Here is a 20,655-nt window from a genome sequence, read left to right as displayed (position 1 = left end):
GGCTTGCCCATTTGCCTCGCCGTCCCGGGACTCAAACCCGCCCTTCTCGTGTGTGTGTGTGTGTGTGTGTGTGTGTGTGTGTGTGTGTGTGTGTGTGTGTGTGTGTGTGTGTGTGTGTGTGTGTGTGTGTGTGTGTGTGTGTGAAACATGTTTAGGACATAGGTGAAGTGGTGGGGCAGCCACAGAAGGACAGTCAGTCCAGGTAGGATCAGCCAAAGTGAGTACACCATCTCTTCTCTTCCTGCTGCCTGTGTGCAGCACTAGCAGTGACAAACAAGAGGGAACAACCACACTATTTTCCTTGGCTTGGCAATAAAGAAAAAAAAATAAGAGCAGCCTGTCCACCAATATATACCGTGCTGAGTGGGTTTGTTATCCCCATCCCTCAACCAACAGCTGCTGACACTCTTGGGAAGGCTATTACCAGGTGCTTTTACCTGGTGGACTTCCTGGTCCCACAACTTGAGTAAGAGGCAAAGAAGCTGCACTCTGTTGATGTGCCAGCCCTTACAAATACAAGTACTCCCTAACTTGAATTAACAATACAAAAGGGCCAGAGAGTGCATCATAAGCAGCAATAAGTAATCATGTAAATTAACAACCTTATTAGTCATAATATTCCAAAAGTAAATTCCCAAGATGAGATCCTAAAGCAGATTTGAATGAATTGAGACTGGGAGATGTAATAACAGACTCAGGGAGGGAATTGCAAAGCCCAACATTGTGTATTGCAAATGAGCATTTCCTAATGTCTAAGCTGGTGTGAACATGTGCTAACTTGAGTTGATGACCTCTGGTAGTGCTAATAACTGGGCGTAAGAAAGAATCACTAAAACTTAAGGAAGATTTTCCATTTACAATTTGCCACATCTTAATAATGTCATGACATAGTAATGACCCCTTAACAGAAATAAATTTAAAACTTTAAGACAATCATAATAGGGTAAATTCTCAAGGCCATCAACACATTTAGTCCAACGACACAGAACTGACTCAAGCACCTTAACATATTTAACATATCCAAGGTTCCACACCACTCAGCTGTACTCAAATAAAGGGCATTTCTAAGAGATATACAAGGCAGTCATAAATGTGCAATTACAAATGACAGTGGATTTTAACAGGTTATTTGCCCTAACAGAGGTTTTACATGTAATAGTAGAAATGTGTTTGTGGAACTCCAGTGATCCATGGAAATTCCTAAGTATTTCCATGGATATTTCATAAACAATATTTTTCCTCTTATCCATGACTAAAACAGTTTTTGGAACAAAAATTCATGTACAACTACGTCAAATGCTTTGAAGAAGTCAAATGAAATTTAGTCTATATTACATCCTTGGTCAATCCATCTAGAAACATTATATATATATATATATATATATATATATATATATATATATATATATATATATATATATATATATATATATATATATATAAAATCTTCTATGAACTTCCCAGCTCTGAAGCCATACAGGTTGACATCCAGCAAATTATTTACATTCACATATAAAAATATATGTTCAGAGATTACATGTTCCAAACATTTAGAAAGTACACAAGTTAAAGACACTGGTCTGTAATTCAATGGGACACATCAGGAACCCTTTTTGAAGATAGGAACTACTAATGAGCGTTTCCAGATGTAAGGCATCATAATAGTATCCCATAATTTCTTACATATCAGCCAGATGGTATAAAATAAACTGTTTGAACAAAACTTTAATAAATAAGGATGCAGCTTGTCAGGTTCCATTGAGGAACTGGGGTCAAATATGTCCAATGTTTTCTTAACATCATCATGAGATATCATCAAGTATGGTTGAGTCATGTTCTTAAAATGGTGAAGAAGAATCTGGAAGTACAGCAGTGTATACTCATGAAAATTCATCTGCAAAAATACTGGCCAAAGAATGAGGATCTATAACTTAATTGGTCAGCCAAAATCTTCAGTGGACCAATACATGGTCCACCTACTTTCTTATTTTTAATGTACAAATAAAACAATTTGAGGTTTTGTTTAACACTATTAACAAAGAAAGCTTTATGATCAGATTGTTCAGAGATAAAGTAATGTAATTGGTAATTAATTTCGTGAAATTCTTGGAATGCCTCTGTGACAGCTTTAGAATTCCTGCCAAAAAGGAACCATAACAAGTGAGATCATCTAAGCTTAAGGTGATGGGGTGGTCACATGTGCATTAGATTCAGACATTCTTTCAAAGGGACATAACGGTCAATCAATGGATGCAACACAGATAACAAAGTTGAATAAATCTGTTCTACATCCAAGCAAGCAGTTTCAAAATCATAATCAATGCAATCTAAACTGATTTTGATCATTGGGTAATTTCCTCTGTGCCATAGCCTGGAATTTTCACTAACAATTGATGGCAAGTCTTGGAAAATTAAAGTAAAGGTTCAACAACCAACTGAGTTAATCCCAACTGGTTAAAACAATAGAAAAATTGTTCTGCCAATTGCAACAAATACATAACAGGATGGTTGGAGTACCATTCATTTGATGGTAAATTGAAATTCCCTAGCATGAGAGCATTCTTCCCAAACAAAATTCCCATAAACACAACAGCAAGGTTATAAATCACCATAAGATAGAAATCAAAGTTTATAAAAAGATAATAATAACATTTGGAACACGAACTTCCACTTCCCAAAAATTCACAACAGATGCAATATAAATACCCACACCATGTTTAGCAATAAGACCACCTACATCCTTCCTTAAAAACATGTAAACTGAAATATCAACAGAAGAAGAGGGTGTTGAGGGCAATAGCCAAGCTTCAATCACTCCTAACATATGCAACTCATACTTATTCATGCAATACCTAAGCAACTTACATAGTTAAGTTTGTTCTATGGAGAGTTAACATTGACCTGAGCAACCTTGAAAGGAACTGTTTATATCATTTTGGATAACTGACACTGCAGAGATGGGATTGCCTGCAGAGGCTGCACAAAGTTTAGGGGGTGAAGAGGCACACCAGCAACAGAGGAGGGCAACTCAGCTGAGGTCAGCCAAGCTGCACCTTCCCAAGAATGCTGATTCCCCCAGCCAGATCCTTGGCCCCAGCAGCACCCACTGAATGTTGGCTTGGAACAGTGGAGATACTGAAGTGTTAAGTGAAGCTGATGATATAACAATTTTCAATATGTCAAACTAAACAAATAAATTAATCCAAATCCCATCTAACCTTAAACAATGTAAGACAATAACCTTGTGGGACATTAATGAAATTATGCTGGAAATACTACACTGTCTTGCAGCCTAGCCATCAAACTATAGACTAGTAAATCAGTGTGTTGTAAAACTCTGGAAAGGCTTATTGTGGTACAACTATATGAGTATTTGGAAACAAATTCTATAGCTACAGTAGTACCTCTACATATGAGTGCATCTATATACAAGTTTTCCAAGATATGAGTAGAAATTTGCGAAATATTATATCCCATAACACGAGCATTTTTCCAAAATATGAGCAGCCAGCAGCAGCAGCAGCAGCAGCAGTGCCCACCATTATCAGCGCTCGGCAATAAAGCAACGATTCACACATCTGTACATTGTACCATTACTCCTGGCCACTAAACATATGCTCTGACTTTTATGTGTGTTTTTTCGTATTATGTGCTACTTTTTTGTGCATTTAACCATGGGTCCCCAGAAAGAGAGCTAAAGATAGTAGTGATCATAAGAAACGAATGATGAGCTTAGAAATTAAGCAGGAAATAATAGAAAAACATGAGCGTGGCATGCATGTGAGTGATCTTGCTAAGGAGTATGAAAGTAGTACATCGACTATTTGCACCATTTTGAAGAACAAAGATTTAATTAAGAGTAAAAAAACATGCTAAGGGAGTGACTATTGTTGAAGTTCACGCTAATTATCCCTCATCCTCTGCCTACTAACCTGGCATCCTTCATCCTCCACCTACTCTGCCTACCTGTGTTGTCTGCCGTCGTCTGTCTTGTGGTAAGCGCTCACAAAACAACATTAAATTTCAGTTATCATTATTTATTCTCTACACTTATGTTTATTAATGAATTATGTATGTTTTGTAATTTAATTTCATATCTATTTCAGGTCAATTGGGGTATTTTGTATTTTGTTCTACCGGCTGGAAAGGATTAACAGGGTTATGGTTAATTTAAATGGGAATTAACTCATGATACGAGTAACTTCAAGTTACGAGGTAGCTAGGGGCTGGAACCAATTAAACTCGTATCTAGAGGTACCACTGTACTTAACAATAACCAGGTTGGTTTTCAACATGGTAAGTCTGTAGAGGATCAGCTTTTGCTAACCTATGATGTAGTAACAAACTGGATAGACAAGGGATATACAGTTGATCTCATACTCTTTGATTTTTGTAAGGTTTTTGACACTTTAAACCACCAGATTCTTCTTTCTAAACTCTATACTAGGTATTGATGGTGATCTTTCTTGGATAAAGGCTTTTCTTTCTCACATATCAATGGAGGTAGTTGTGGGTGGTCAGGTCAGTTCTTTACTTCCAGTAGCTAGTTAGTAGGGTACCTCAAGACTGTATTAGGTCCTGTTTTTTTTTTTTTTTTCTTATAACTTTAAACTATTTGCTGATCTTAAATTATATCTATTTATAAAGCCTTATAATCTCTCCACTATATTGCAATGTATTAGTACAGTTCAAAGAGATATTAAGTCTTTAATTGCAGTTGGTGAATCCTGGGATCTAAATATTAATGCTGACAAGATGTCAGATTTATGATCTTGGACCCTATTCATTACATATGGTAAAAGGCAAACCATTACATCTGAGTGACGTTGCAGTGGATTTAGGTATAACTATAGAGCCATCATTAAGATTTTACAATCACATTCAATCATTGGTGTCTAAAGCTACTGGACTAGCAAACTCATTTCTGAAATCTACTCTGTGCTGGTCTCCTCCCTTCATGGTTAAGCTTTTTGTCACTCATATATGCCCTCTACTTGAGTTAGCATCCCCAATCTGGAATACAGGTAATATCATGGATTTGACTTTTTTGGAATCTGTTCAGCAACATTGGACTAAGCAAGTTACGAGTCTTAGTAACATGCCAACGTCTCAAAATTTTGGATCTGTATTCTGTCAAACGGCATTTGCTTCGTGCTGATTTGATCAAGAGCTGGAAGATCTTCCATGGGATGTCTGGTGTTGCTCCTACTGATATTTTTATCATGGCCCCTTTGAGAGGGATGTTGAGAGGTTATGAATTTATGATATTTGTTTCCCACGCATCCTGTGAGGCCAGACATAGATATTTTTCAGCTCCACTAGTTAGGCATTGGAATGTTCTCCCTGCTGCGTTAGCTGAAATGGACCACCTTAGTACATTTCAAAGGGGGAATCGGTGACTTTTTAAATTATAACTATTTAACTATAGTGAGAGTCACTAACTGCCATCATATTTTCCTTGTCATTGCATATGGGCTCATGGCACACTTTCCAGTCGTGTCTTCATCCCCTTTCTTTTTTTTATTTGGTTGCTGTTCTTTTCGAACTGGCGTGCTTGCCACTGTGGGGTTCCGTCCGAAGGACCCCAACTAGGTAAGAACCAGCAGCATAAGGCAAGGCCTCTCAAGAGTACAGTTTTGCTTGCAACCTGTTGGATTAAGATGTCACCACTGCAAAGCTAGAGACTAGGTAAAGCTTGAATTTATTTTGTTGACATACCAGCTTTACTCATTGTTTTCATCAGGATTAGCTGTCTACATACGCAACGGTGAATTTGTAGCGGGTGTCATCATATAACCTGAAACCTTTGCAGCACATGCAACACTAGGAGAATGGATGAGACCCAAAACAAACATAGCTCCATGAGGAGAGTGCAGATGACATCACGCCACACACACACACACCGGGGCGGCGCGGAAGCTCGGGATGGTGGCGGAACACCACAGGGCGCCCTGCGTCATTATCCTACCCTTTCAAGCCATGCCCTCACTCGCCGACTGGCCCTGCGACACCTAAGCCCCTGCCGTCCCGCCGCGGCACCAGCTGGGCCAGGTAACGCCCAGGTATCACGGCGGGACTCCTGCACTTTCAGGAGAGTCATGGGTAGCAACATTTACCTGGCGCCCTCCTTGGCCCCGGCGGGGTCTGGGCTCCCTTGTGGCGAACTCATCAACTTCCTCTACCGTTTGTTGCTTCGGTAAACAATATTCAGCCCCACTTGATGCAAGGTGCGCGTATTATTGCTGGGTAAGTCTCACTCCCCGCCTCCAGGACGTGACCTCGCCGCCATGTTTATTTTGCTCAGCTGAGAAGATTCATATTTGAACAAATCCCTCGATAATATACTGAAGTACCAATAATGTATTATTTCATGAATGTAACTATGGCTGATTAATCCTTTTTTTTCTACCCGAATGAAAACTAAGGTCTGATAACACCATGTAATCTCAAAATTTGCAATATTATTACGGCTTCAAACTTTTGAAACTTTGCATGGGGCTGGTTACAACGGAAGGGAGTTGTTCATTTTGCTATTGCTAAAAATATTATAATTGTATATACAATATGATCAGAAAACATTTATGTTTTCCTCCATGAGAGCTTCCCGGCGGGATGACTTTGCAGACATCGCTTTCCCCAATATTGTCCATCATGTTACACCCACGACACATCTCTCACCATCATGTTTCTAATTACACATTGCTTCCGGTGGTGGATATGCATTACATGGTAGACGGAAAATATATCACTGACTCAAGACAAATTTGCATGGATAAAGAACACAGCTTTGCACGTTTGCACCGTGGTGAAGCCATGCGTGCCCTCATTGCCCTGTCATGCCGCCAGTGTTCATTCAAACAGGCGCTAGCATGGCTACGATAACACGCTGATAAGAGTTATTTGTGCCAGCCTTGTAATGCTTCCGTGGCTCGTGCTTTTCGTTCTCCTTCAAGTTATAGAGAGTGGGAAAATTACTGTTTAATTATAAACAACCAATTGATCTAACTATCTTAAATTCACGAAAAATGTGCAATGTCTAATTATAAGAATTCATTTAACGACACAAATCTACTTAAGTTTAAACCTCATCTAACATTCTTTTATGGATTAAACTTTTTCCCTTGATAGTGGTGTTGGCATTAATGCAATCAATTGTCATTACTTGTCTGTTGCATCGGTATACATAGTATATTCGGTGTTTCAGATTTTACACAAGGAAACATAACGTTCTTACATAATATCATTAACATGACAAGTAAATGTGATGATTGAGTATGATGAAGGGAAATAAACGACAAGAATAAGGCATAACGACAGTAAAGTGCAACTTGGTGTGCAAAAAGGCAAATGCTGAATAATCAACTCTCCATGATGACGAAAATATACATTGATCGGGAACAAGAAAGCTTCACAGACGCCGGCAAATGAAAGACACGTTAATATGAATGAAGACAAAGACACATGGAGGCAGATAAAGACTATAGAACATGGCATGGATGTAACGAGAGCCTTGCGATAATCAATACCCCTCAGTGCGAGAGACAAAATTACGGAAACAAATCTTTCATAAACTACTCATATACCAAACTTTGACCTTTGAACCCTTAGTAGACAGATAAAAACATACATGATTCCTCTTATTTTAATCTTAAATAGCTGGTAGGTTGTTTAATAAAGCTTGAAATGAGGTGAAATGAGGCGTTTCAGCTCCACTTCTAAGGCGGGTTTTAGGAAGGTAATGGAGGCATGTCTGTGCTGGCTGCGTATATCCCATCGCTCGGTTCTAATTTAAGGCTGAGAGACTGTGAGTTATTTATTGCCAGTTGTGTTTTTGGTCTTGTTCCACGTCCATTATTGTAATTGAAGTATCCGTGTGCTTTGTGCTTATGCGGTGTCAAAGGTTGTTCCTCAGAAGGGGCGGTGTTAGGTTAGAAGTTAGATTTGCTAGGTTATTTTTGTAGGTATTTATTGTCATTTGTGTCATTGGTACTATTTCACGTCCATGATTGCTTTTAGTGAGTTGCTGGTGCTGATCTTTGTGTCTGTTTTGTTTCAAGGATAATTAGTGAAGAGCTTAGATTATAGCACATACATGAAGTTACGTGAGTTGTAGTTGGTGTCTGTGGTGCTGATGATCATGTTACAAGGCTATAGACTTCTGTAAAAGTGGCAGTGTCCAATTTTATTTGTGTGTTATTAAGGGTAGTTGGGTTTAGATGACTGCTTGTTAGGTCATGATGTATAGTTAGTTACAGAAGTTTGATTCCCGGCTTGCCGTGGTTCAGATTGAAATATATTCCTGAATGTATAAATCTTACTAATAGTGGCTCCTTATTTATTATATTGCCGTCTTATACCACCGTAACTGAGTGTGGGGATTTGGCAGGAAAGTAGGGTTTCAGGGTGGGAGAGGCCAAAATAAGCTAGATTAGGAAAAAGTCAAATGTATAAGAAGAAAACACATTTTGGGGAAATCTCTAAATAACATAACATAACATAACATAAATAATAGGATAACAAAGGGCCACCAGGGCCCATCTAGGTTATCCTGTATCAGTCGCACAGCGACCTTGTCATCAGTACTTAAAGATACACTTACAAGTACACAATACATTATATACTAATTCTAAATATTTGGCCCATTAACAGGGCTAAGTCCTGCAGCGAAATCCTCTACAATTTGGGGCCCCCATACATGGGGATCATGTCTTGTTTAACTATAGTAAATTTCTTATAAAAACTATCATGCAGTGCTATACATAATTATAAATCTAATAAATTTAAGTGCTTATCTAATCTGTTTTTAAACATTGTCAAACTAGTGCTATTTACAACCGTCTCTGGCAATGCATTCCAGAAGTCTACCACCCTATGACTAAAGAAATATTTTCTTATATCTAACCTGCAGCCTTGCTTTCTAATCTTCCTGCCATGATTTCTAGTCCTATTTCCCTCCTCTAAGGTAAAGAAAGATCTCACATCTATGTAGTTTGTATCTGAGAACATTTTAAATAACTCTATCATATCCCTCTTATACATCTCCTCTCAAATGAAAACATGTTTAATTCCTTTAATCTATCTCTATACTCCAGGCGCTTTAATGCTGGTATCATCCTAGTTGCTCTTCTCTGAACTGCTTCTAACATGTTGATATCCTGCCTATAGTGGGGTGACCAGGCCTGTATGCAATACTCTAAATGGGGCCTAACATAGGAATTATATAAGCTACGCACCACTTCCTTACTTTTATAACTAACATTTCTATTTATAAAACCCAGGATCCTATTTGCCCTATTTCTTGCTTCTAAACATTGCTTTGAAAATTTCATAGTCCTGTCTATCACTACTCCTAAATCCTTTCCTTCCTCTACTGCCTCTAGCCAACATCCCTCCATCTCATAGTTAAAGTTTGTGTTGTCTTTACCTAAATGCATAACCTGACACTTTTAGAATTAAACTCCATCTGCCACCTGTCTGCCCATGCTATCAGCCTGTCCAGGTCTCGTTGTATTCTGTAATTGTCCTTTTCACCCTGTACTGCACATGCTATCTTAGTATCATCTGCAAACTTTGATACTTTGCTACTAATTCCTATATCTAAATCGTTAATGTACACCAAGAAAAGAAGAGGTCCTAGCACTGATCCTTGGGGTACCCCACTAACCACTTCCTTCCACTCAGACATTGCCCCATTTAATACTACTCTCTGTTTCCTATCAGAAAGCCATTCACTAATCCAATCAACTAACCTACCCCTATCCCATGTAGTCTCAATTTGTACACTAGCCTCCTATGCGGTACCTTATCAAACGCCTTGCTAAAATCTAGATATATAACATCTATGCTATTTCCATCATCTAACTCCTTGGTAATATATTCTAAGATATCGAGCAAATTTGTAAGACAGGACCTCCCTGATCTAAAGCCATGTTGGGTATCTCTAATTAATCTATTCTCATTTAAATGCTCCCAAATACTACCCTTAATGATTTTCTCTAGTATCTTACATACTATACTAGTTAAACTGATCGGTCTATAATTATTCGCATCATCCTTCCTACCTTTTTAAATATTGGAGTAACATTAGCTAACTTCCAGTCCTGAGGTATCTCAGCAAACCTAAGTGATCTTTCAAAGATTAACTTAAGTGCTTCAGAAATACTGTCTACACCCTCCCTAAGTACTCTGGCATGTAGCTCATCAGGACCACTAGCTTTCCTATCGTCTAGTTCAAGAATAAATTTCCTAATAATTCCCGGTTTTATATCAATATTTTCTAAAGCTCTTAAACTACTCGTCGCACTGTTTGTAACAGGATTTCCTATTCTTTCCTAGTAAATACTGAAGAAAATTGTTCATTCAATAATTCTACTATGTCTTCATTTTGATCCACTACTACACCATCTTTTCTGAGTGGTCCAATCCTATCCTTATTTCTTTTATCACTGACCTTGTAATAACTATATAATTTTTGGGATCTTTACTCCCAGCTCTAGCTAGTTTTATCTCTGCCTGCCTTTTACTTTTTTTATAACCTTACTCAAATCATCTCTGACCTGTCTGTACCTAATCAAATCTACATCTTCCCACTTTTCTGCAACTCTCTGTATGCCCTCTTCTTCTCTCTGATCTGGCTACCTATCTCATGAGTCCACCATAATGGCTTCCTGTTTCTCTGCCTTATATCTTTGTAAGGGATACACTGCATCACTATACCCTTTACTACAACCTTAAAAATATCCCACATCTCCTGTGCAGTTTTATTTCCAAAACTATCTTCCCAGTTTACCTCTCCTAATAACTGACGTAACCTACCATAATTGCCTTTCTGATAGTTTGGGACTCTAGTCTTATTCACTATATTATCCCTACTGGAATTAATGATAAATCTAATTATATGATGGTCACTGTTTGCTAAAGTCTCTCCTACCTCAACTTCCTTTAAACAATGCTCAATATTTGTTAGTACTATGTCTAAAACCTTCCTCCCCCTAGTAGGTTTATCTACCATCTGCACTAAATAGTTATCCTGAAAACTTTCCATAAACTTATTTTCACTAGCATCTCCTACCATCCTCTCCCAGTTTACTGACTTAAGATTAAAATCCCTAAGATAATTGTCTGACTAGTACACCCCTATTTATCTCATCTACCATAAGGTTGTCTACATCTGCTGACTGGTTAGGTGGCCTATAAAAGCTCCTACTCTAATAACCTTACTTTTGTTTACTCTAACATCCAGCCATAAGGACTCTACTCTGTTATCTACCTTAATACCATTAACCTGACTGGAAATGAAGGATTTTTTACATAAATAACTACTCCTCCACCTATCCTACCAATTCTCTGGTGTAAATACATAATGTATCCATCTACTTCATATTCTTTCCTATTTTCCTAAACTTTTCCTCATTTACCCATGCCTCTGTGACACATACAACATCTAAGTCCTCCTCAACTATATAACTAGATAACTCGTCCTTCTTGTTCCTAAGACTCCTGGCATTTACATAAAAACATTTAAGTCCTGCTACCTTCCTAGATGCTGTCTCCTTATTTGGAATCCTAATCTTATTCTCTCCTATTTGCACCTGGAAATCTTTCCTAATCTTTTCACTATCTCTGTTTATCCTATCTAATTTATGTCTAGCATCTTTCTTCTGGAATGCATTTGCTACCTCACCCCCTACACTCCATCCCAACTCCCCCCTCCAGACATCCACTCAGCACATCCACACCCTTCCTACTCAGATGCACACCATCCCTAGCATACAAATCCCTTCGCCCATAGAACCTATCCCATACATCCACAAAGCTGACACCCACATCCTTACACATCCCTTTTACCCGATCATTCACACCAATGGCTCTAGACAACCATTCCCTGCTAACATACATAATAATCAATAAACAGTGAATATTTGTCTCCTTATATCTCTCCACTACATTTTGAAGTCATTAATCTTGCCAGTTGGGGAGCTTTGCCTCCTATATCCACTTATATGCTATCATGACCAGTAAAATTGCAAATTAATACAATACATCCCATCTTCTTTTCCTCCTACTCTATCCCCACTAAGCTTGTTTTTTTTGGTGTGAAAGAGGGGTGGGGAAGCCAAAGTATGCCAAATTTAGACATTAATGAAAAATCTATGGAAGAGACAAAAAATCTCCATCAATTGACTATGCCAAGTACAAAATTTACAGGGCATGCCTTGCTCAGAAGTTAAATTGTAGTGTTAGAGGAAAGTTAATTGTCTTGTGTTTCTCTTGTCATCTCTCGTTAATATCTTTTGTCTCTCTCTCGTAGGTTTTCCCAGTATTGCACACATCCTTCCTTACATTTTTATAATTTCTGCTCATTACGCATCCTTCTTTTTTTTCCACACACACTAAATTCTCAGTGTTTCTCTCTCTCTCTCTCTCTCTCTCTCTCTCTCTCTCTCTCTCTCTCTCTCTCTCTCTCTCTCTCTCTCTCTCTCTCTCTCTCTCTCTCTCTCTCTCTCTCTCTCTCTCTCTCTCTCTCTCTCTCTCTTGACACCAAGACTTTCTTTCACCTACAGACACTCTTACTCTAATATCACCTTTTTTCCAGAGATTTACACCTTCCTTTCCTTAACCATTGACACTGTCCACTCCTCACACTAACTTGTTTCCTTTGTTTTACTGATGTCCTCCATTTCCATTCCTCTTCAGCCAACACAGGTCAACGTCACCACATCACACACAAGGAGCTGCCACCAGTGGACTGGATGCGGTCACCACTATGCCTGTGTCGGCGGATGTATGGGTTCTTCCTCAACATGGACAAATTTGCATTGTTAAGGAGGATGGCGGACTTCATCACGAGCCTCGCGCCTGCCACCACACTCATCATCATCCTGCTTCTTAGCTATCATTCGTATCAGGTACCTCAGTCACTCATGGATATTCCTTCACTCTCTCAGGGAGATCTTTGATATACCCTTTTCTTGGATAGTTTGATAATTCAGGTATCATATCCTTATCTTGAATCACTTTTAACTACTTTAGGTAGTTTTATTAATTTTGGGCTTCCCCTTTTCTCATTCCTATTTCTCTTTGTCCTCTTCCCTCCTCACCCCTCATTTTATTCCTGCCTTGTCTTCCTCTTTGGTTTCATGTTTGTTACATTTTAGTTTTTATATATCATCTTCCTCTTCTTCATTCATCAAGGTAAATTTATCTTCCATTGCTAGTTTCATCAGTCTTCAGGTAGTATTATTTAGGTAGTGTCTTCCTTCTCATATCTCAGATTACTTTATTGGTTGCCTTGATTTTAAGGAGCACATTGCAAATACTATTGGCGTATTGGTATCTTCATTGGGTATGTGCTTCTATTTTGAGGTATCATTAGCTTATTATTTTTGTCATAATATTTGGTTGCTGTTCAAGTATTCAGAAATGAAAATCTTACCCTTTCTTATGTGGAACCGAACCCAATCTTTACTTCTGGTAGCTTGACTTGTGTACCTATTGACAAAATATTCTTTGATAAGTCATGACAGACAAAATTATGCAACTTGCAAATTGATTACCTAGTTGTCATGAACCTTTTTATCTTTGTTTTGTTTTTTTTGTTAGAAGTAGACATGTTGAGAGAAGTTTCCTTTAGTTCTAACATGTGCTGATGACTAACTAGGAGCACTGGGGCCTGCAGCAGCTTTACCAGTGTGAGGGTGACCCAGGAGTGCTGTACTGTATTCATTTAATGCATGCCACAACTACTTCAGAAATGTACATAATCTTGATGGTTAGCCTGCATGCCATCATGAAAGACAAAATGTAGTGAGGCTGTTGAATTTCTTTTTGTGTAAGAATAACATCTTCACATGATCTCTCTCTGTCCACAGCTTATGAAAGCTAGCGGTTTGAACACCATTCTTGTGTACTTCTTCAGCATTGAAATTTTTGGAAATTGGCTGCTCTTTTTCTGCACCAAGAGCTACATTGACAAATCCTCTGGAAATAGGTAGTGTGTTGTTATTAGCTGAAGTGAATAGACTTAATTTTGTAGTGAAAGTTAAAGGTCACTAAGTAATTGGACCTTATAGTAAAATTTGCCCTGTAGATGTATATTTGTATTTTTACACAATGATTTTTTTTTGATAATGTATAACAGTAATGTCAGTCAAATTATTCCTAAAACTTAATACATGCAAAGTCTTATGTAGTTACCTTTTCATAATCAAGCATCTAAGCCTAAATTGGACATTAGGTTAGTGTACTAATTGGGTAGCTACCTCAGAAAGCACTACTCTGGAATGCTCCCCTTATGTAGCATTGTTTTGGCATAAATTTGACCTGTCACAAGTGTACCACCTCATACACCACATGCACCAAACCTCACAGTTGTCCGCACTATAATATGAGGCGCTAAAATGCAACTTGTCCATAAAGACCCCTTCCTCGGTATTTTTATATTGACCCTCACCTCGATTACCCTCTTTAAGGGGGCTCTCATCCTGATATATAGATAGGTAGTAGATTTTAAAGTGAGCAAGGAGTGAGAGTATACTGCAAGTTAACTGTGTACATATTAATTTCATTCTTCACATATCTGTACAAAATAAAAAGAATATGTATAGACTTTTTAATAAAGCACAGGAAAATATAGATGCAAGGGAACCATGAGTTTCCTTCATTCATTGGCCTACAAGTTCCTGATGCTGTTGTAGCTGTTTTCTGGCTGGTAGGTCAGTCATTCCAAAGTCTCCATTTAAGAAAACTATACCAGTAACAATTTGTATCAACTAATGTCAATTTAAACTATTCAGAACACCTTCTGCATGAGTGATTCATCATGTCATGCATGATGTAAATAAAAACTTTGCTTCATATATTAATGGAAAAATTGTTCAGAGATTGTTTAAGAACGTCAAACAAGCATTTGAAAATTTAATTACTAAATTAAATTAGACTAGAATTACATATGTATGTGTACAAATTTCCTGCAATCCTCCTTGTGTTATATTTATCTAAAACCTCAAGCAATTTTCTAAAAGCAATTTTTGGGGATGAGGACACTTGCATCCTTGGTGCCTGATATTAATGAGATTTATATATTGTTAGACACACACATGCACACTACACCTTTTGTGACACTCACTACTCACAAATTGGCAATATGAATGAATTTTGATTCAAAACTATGCACTATGAGATACTGAACACTTAACTGAAGAGATATACACAAGTAATCATTAATCATTCACCTGCAGGGAAACTGATTGATTGATATTAGTGCTGTCATCTTTTGTGGCACTGGGGAAAAGTCAAAATTATCTTGTACCAGCAGAATACCATCCTTTATGTGGAGTGCACTATCAGAATGCTGTTTGAATGTAACCAGCAGGAAAGCAACTGCAATCACTTGCAGATATCTAAGATGTTGTTGGTTATCATAAGATGTGGTTGGTTATCATACCAGAAAGATTTTAGGAAAATTAAACATTAGGACTTAAAAAGTCTGTTGCAGTTAAAAAAATATTCATTGCATTATTAAAAGGATTGTGTATGGATTGAAGCAAGTAGAAACTCTACTGCTGTGGTCATATTCATGGATCGTCTGGAGCAAGCATATGCACACATATTATTGAAAGACAGGAAGATTAGTGCAAAGAATACTGTGCCTTGTAGTTGCTAATCTGAAGGGTGTCTGTGTATTGTGGCACTTCAGCTTGGTAACCACAAGCCTTGTGTGAGCTATGGAGGCATAACTTGGCGCAGTGCATGGGGTGGCAAGGCATGGCTCACACTCATACCTGCTTATGCCCCTCTGGCTTCTGCTATGCCTAATTTGGACCAGGACTATCAATACACCAGGTGAATGAAGTATGTGTGGGAAGGCATCTTGGGTGCAAAAAAAAGCAAGACACATGACACAAAATACACAATAGCATACCTTTAAAGAATTATTACTCATTCACTCGAATACACATTATGGTCACACAGAATCTGTAAAACATAATAAGATAAAAATATATGCATCTAATATAAAAAACCTACTTCCTGCAAAGTACACCACCCTCCCTTCCCCTCTCATCTCCTCATGGCCTGCAGTGAGCTAGCCCCAGGCCTGTCTCATGATGACTGCAAACAGCTGCGCTACTGTCCAACCTGCAAGATCTACAAGCCAGAGCGCAGCCACCACTGTTCCCTGTGTGATCGCTGCATTCACCAGCGTGACCACCACTGCTTCTTCCTTGGCACCTGTGTCGGGGGCTACAACCTTTGCTACTTCATTCTCTTCTGCTTCTATGCCTGCATTGGGTGACTATTACTTGCAGCTCCATTCGCTTCTGCCTGTCGTGGGTGAAGGACAAACTGCAGAATAGATCAATATCATACAGTAACAGCAATTGCAACATGTATATTTATATAAGTGTTTTTAAAAGTCTTACTTGTATCTTATAAAATAAATATGCAGTTTAGTAGTTTAAGAGTTCCTGTACCAAATTGCTTACTTGCACAGCTTGTCATTAATTGTGAAATCTATTATTGTATCTTCATGAATGTTTTTTTTTTCTAAGATTTTTTCCCAAAAACATCAGAGATACACTGGTTAGCTAATGTAATATCATGTATCAAATAACTTGTCTCACATGCAGAGGCCTAACAACACCACACCCCCACAGGTGCTTGTATGCTGCACGGCTGCTTCACCGCTACTACTCTGGCACCTACCTAAGAGCATTCTGGTCCTCTGAGTTCCTGTACTACTTCTACCCTGTCACTCTTGTCATGTGGATGCTGGACAAGGTGGGCAATGAAGGAGCTTCATAACAGGCTCTTCATTGGTTGTATGCTTTTGATTCAGTATTAATTTGTAGCAGGATGTTAGAGTATCCTAATAGATACATAAATGGAGACTCTTTTGTAGCCCAAACTAATTCTTAGGTATAGCTATAATTATAGATTGATCATCACAGATTATAGATGTAGAGTTTGATAAGGTAATATCTACCTCTCATTGAAGTCCGGTCCAATATTAGTGTAATGATTGTGATTTAGAAATCTTACATTTCTTAATGTGTGTTTTGACTGCTGTGATCTAATTCTTAGTTGTCTAAATTCCTTATAGTAGGCTTAAACTAATTTTAGCACCCTTTCTTTGACGTCATAATGTACACTTTAATATCCCCTTGTGCCGTGGTAATGATGGTCTGACTCTGTGCGGGTATGTCTGCAGGCCCAGTTGGCAGAGGTTGGCTGGGTAACGCTGCTCTATGTGTCCTCAGCCACAGGGGTTTTCACCGGGTTCTGTGTTATACAGCAGCTTGTGTATGTCCTCCGAGGCCAGACAGCCTACGAATACAACAAGGTAACAAGACTCAGGATGGTGTTAATCCTTGCAGGGAATGAGTAGCTATTATGGAGATAAAATGAACATGTTTTCTTTTTATTTAAGTCTGATCATCTGAGGCTTGTGTGTAGATTTGCAGCAATGTAATGTTTGTTCTAATATTCTAATATTGGTTAGTGTCAGTGAGAGGCCAAAATATGATGGATTGCTTATGAATGTGATTGTGGTGTGTGTGGATGCCTTGTTTTGACTAGTCTTTTACTGAAGGGAATGTCAGTGATAGATGTTCTTCAAATATAATTATTTTGCGAATTACTCTCTTGCAAAATGTATTCATGACAACATTTGACTTACAATGATGATGGAATGACGTGTTACCTTGTGCCTCAGGGTCTGCTCATGGTTCACCGCTCAGCCTTCCACAACTTCCTCCATGTGTTTGGACGGTACTGGATCCTTCACATCCTGATCCCTTTCCCCCGCCGTCGAGCCTCCACTGATCCACGCAGCTTCCTCAAGATTGTCTGAGAGTGCGTCATTCCTTCAGTTTGTGTGGGGGTGGTCACAACTACTCAGAGCTTCTGTCACCCTCTCGTAAATATCTCGTCTGCAAAGTAAGAATGAATTTGTAAGAATAACTTCCTTTCAGAGTAAGTTTTCATTTTGGAACAAGTGTTTTGGGGGATGAACACACTGATGTTAGAACAATGTTATATAAATATGTACTGAATTTGTTTCCTCAACATCTACTTTCAAACATTTTTACTCATAGATAATTGCACATTTTAGCCTAACAAATGTCTGTGGCTCATATATTTTGAAACAAATGTGGTACTTCAGAGTGTCCTCCATCCATACGATCTTCCATATCATTCATGGTAGCTTGAAATGCGGGAATAATGTGTCTTTGATCTCCTCTATGGATGATAGTTTTGTACAGGGGCACCCATCATCTGTTACCCTTGACAACTGAGGCTTTGAGTTGAGAAGGTGATGGCTTTATTTACCTAGTGTCACCATAGAACAAGGGTATAGTTTATTATCATAAAAAAATCTACATATATACTATTCCTAAACCACTTAGATCAGACTTTATGCATATATATATATATATATATATATATATATATATATATATATATATATATATATATATATATATATATATATATATATATCAGTAGTAGACATATCATAATATAAGAATGTCGCAAATATTTTTCCAGCTAAAAAAATTGAGTTAATAATACAATTTTGAGAGAGAACAGAGGTCTTGAATGTGGGAGAGTTGTGGATCCCATCATTTAACTCGCAATTTCACACATGGTAACTATAGAGTCATTCCAACCTTCACAGTTTTATAGAAGGTTATAAACTAAATTATAACATTTCTACCACATTTTGATACAAGATACGAGCAGGTTAGATGTATCACCAGTGCTAATTCCTATTTCTACAAGGTCAGTAAGGCTGTTGTGTTGTGGATGTGACACTAAATATTTTCAAGTAACTGAAACATCCTAGTCAACACACACTTGGTTGTCCCTTCACCAGACATTCATGGATTCAATAGCAGCACAATCCTGAAGCATATCATGTCACAGACGCTTCCCACACAGCAAGAATTAACACACTGACAGTTAGTTAGCATAGGATTTGTTATCCATGATGTATCATCCTTTATATGCACAAACGGGGTATACAATGTACAATGTTTTTACCACACACATCATTCTCAACTGGAGCTTTGGAGTAAATATTCAGCACTTCCTTGTATGCACTGTTTGAAACACACCTTGTAGTTGTCATCTTTGCACAGGTGCAGAATGATTTGTTACTGTAGATGTTATTTGTTTAATTGGCACTGTTTTAGTCTCTGCACAAATTATACTGTAATGCGTGCAGCACCAAAGTAATGAGTTAGGTAGAACGTTCCTAGTCAGATCATTTCTAGGGTTGGAACAGGTATATTTTTTATATTGTATAGGTGTTTTGTTTGTTTGTACCCATGTCTGCTCCAGTACTGAGGCAGGGCTGTCACCATTGTGTTACTCAGCCTGTGAAATCCTCACCAGGATATTTTTATTTGGTATTTTGCTTCACAGTCCGAAGTGAAATGTTTTACCTCACTGTTTATATACAAATCCATGTATAATGGATTTGCTGTCACTTACTTTATGGGAATTTCAGTCCTTTTCTTTTCTGAAACAGAAGAAATAGGAAGTTTATGTTAGATATTTAAGTGCTTTTCATAATACATTCATAAAATTATAGATTTTTCTTTTTTGGACTGTTGGTAAAGTTGACTACCTCAGTACTAATGTCCCTGACCTGTGTTAGATTTTCACTTTGTTGATGGTTAAGGGAGGGCAGATAGTGGTAGTAGTGGTGATGGTGATGGCGATGGTGATGGTGTACTGGGGCAGTGTTAGGCACAGGCTTGGTAGGCCCTTCTGTCATGTGCTTGTAGTCTGCATGATGATCAGCATGCGTATAGCATACCGATGTTCAGTATGCTAGAAGGACATTAGTCTTACATCACTCTTCCTTGCGCTTTCTCTTCTGCTACTATGCTGTACTACGCTAGCACCAAAACTTTTATTGGGTACTTTCCAGTGGCACATTGGATATCATTAAGAAGCAGCCATTGCTCAATTTGCTCATTTGTTTGATATTCTTGCTATAAACGCTTCACTTGACTCCCTCCGAATATCACAAACTTTGCATTTCTGAATTTCCTCAGTGAAAGAATTTCCAACATTGCTGTGATACTTTTCATATCATTCCTTTGAATGTCCTGAATGTACATATTTATATATATACATATACATACATATATAAATAACTACATGTAAATTGTATGTTCTTTGAATATCTTCTACAAGTGTGTAAAAATAAAATTTCTTAGCAACTTACCAAGTGTACTGCTGATATCAATGTAGCACAATGCAGTGTGTTGCCCTGAAGAGGCTGCATGTGGCCATCCACCCAATCATGGGGGCTCTCCTAGGGGCCTCACCTGGTGGGGAGGATTGCACAAGGAAGCCAAAACACAGTTGATTTTGCAATTCATATATTTCACTGTGATTTTCCCTTTTCTGTTGGAATATTATGAGTTAAATTCATACATTTTAATTGTTAATTGCCACGAGCAGATACACAAGTATCTTACATTTAATTAGGTCTTGTTAATTGCCATAGGCAGGCTTATCTTTCTTGGGTACCAGGAAGGCATCATGAGATCTTCCATGCAGATTGTGTTAAAGAAAACAGGCTTGAATTTGTTGTTATCGAATATTATATACAGTGTGCTTTGTGAAGTTATTGGTGTC

At 38.1% G+C, this 20,655-nt stretch overlaps 2 protein-coding genes and 1 long non-coding RNA gene across 4 annotated transcripts in view; 1 reads left to right on the top strand and 2 right to left on the bottom strand.

The window, feature by feature from the left end:
* LOC123507236 (ubiquitin-protein ligase E3A-like) overlaps positions 1-6,314 on the bottom strand; it is a 29,259-nt gene extending 22,945 nt beyond the window's left edge. Inside the window, 1 exon segment of the mRNA XM_045259977.1 lies at positions 6,117-6,314. Within this exon segment, the coding sequence (XP_045115912.1) occupies positions 6,117-6,169 (53 nt within the window). The 5' untranslated portion in view covers positions 6,170-6,314.
* Positions 6,315-6,862: 548 nt separating this feature from the next.
* On the top strand, positions 6,863-17,851 carry LOC123507238 (palmitoyltransferase ZDHHC22-like). 2 transcript variants are annotated; one of them, XM_045259981.1, is made up of 7 exons: positions 6,863-7,735; positions 12,697-12,908; positions 13,872-13,990; positions 16,081-16,290; positions 16,656-16,779; positions 17,210-17,341; positions 17,714-17,851. In XM_045259981.1, the coding sequence occupies exons 2-7, from the start codon at positions 12,753-12,755 to the stop codon at positions 17,849-17,851; spliced, it is 879 nt and encodes a 292-aa protein (XP_045115916.1). In that variant the 5' UTR covers positions 6,863-7,735; positions 12,697-12,752. The 2 variants fall into 2 exon arrangements, with proteins under 2 accessions (XP_045115916.1, XP_045115915.1); XM_045259980.1 differs by having other exon boundaries at positions 6,863-7,804.
* Positions 17,186-20,416, bottom strand: LOC123507240. The gene is made up of 4 exons (XR_006675630.1): positions 20,240-20,416; positions 19,498-19,525; positions 17,702-17,930; positions 17,186-17,325 (listed from the first exon to the last, which is right to left on the bottom strand). It is a non-coding gene; the product is annotated as an uncharacterized LOC123507240 (long non-coding RNA).
* Positions 20,417-20,655: the final 239 nt, after the last annotated feature.

This window comes from Portunus trituberculatus, chromosome 21, assembly GCF_017591435.1.
Source record: "Portunus trituberculatus isolate SZX2019 chromosome 21, ASM1759143v1, whole genome shotgun sequence".
Lineage (NCBI taxonomy): Eukaryota > Metazoa > Arthropoda > Malacostraca > Decapoda > Portunidae > Portunus > Portunus trituberculatus.
The sequence above is the reverse complement of the archived record's forward strand: the minus strand, read 5'-3'. Positions and strand labels throughout refer to the sequence as shown.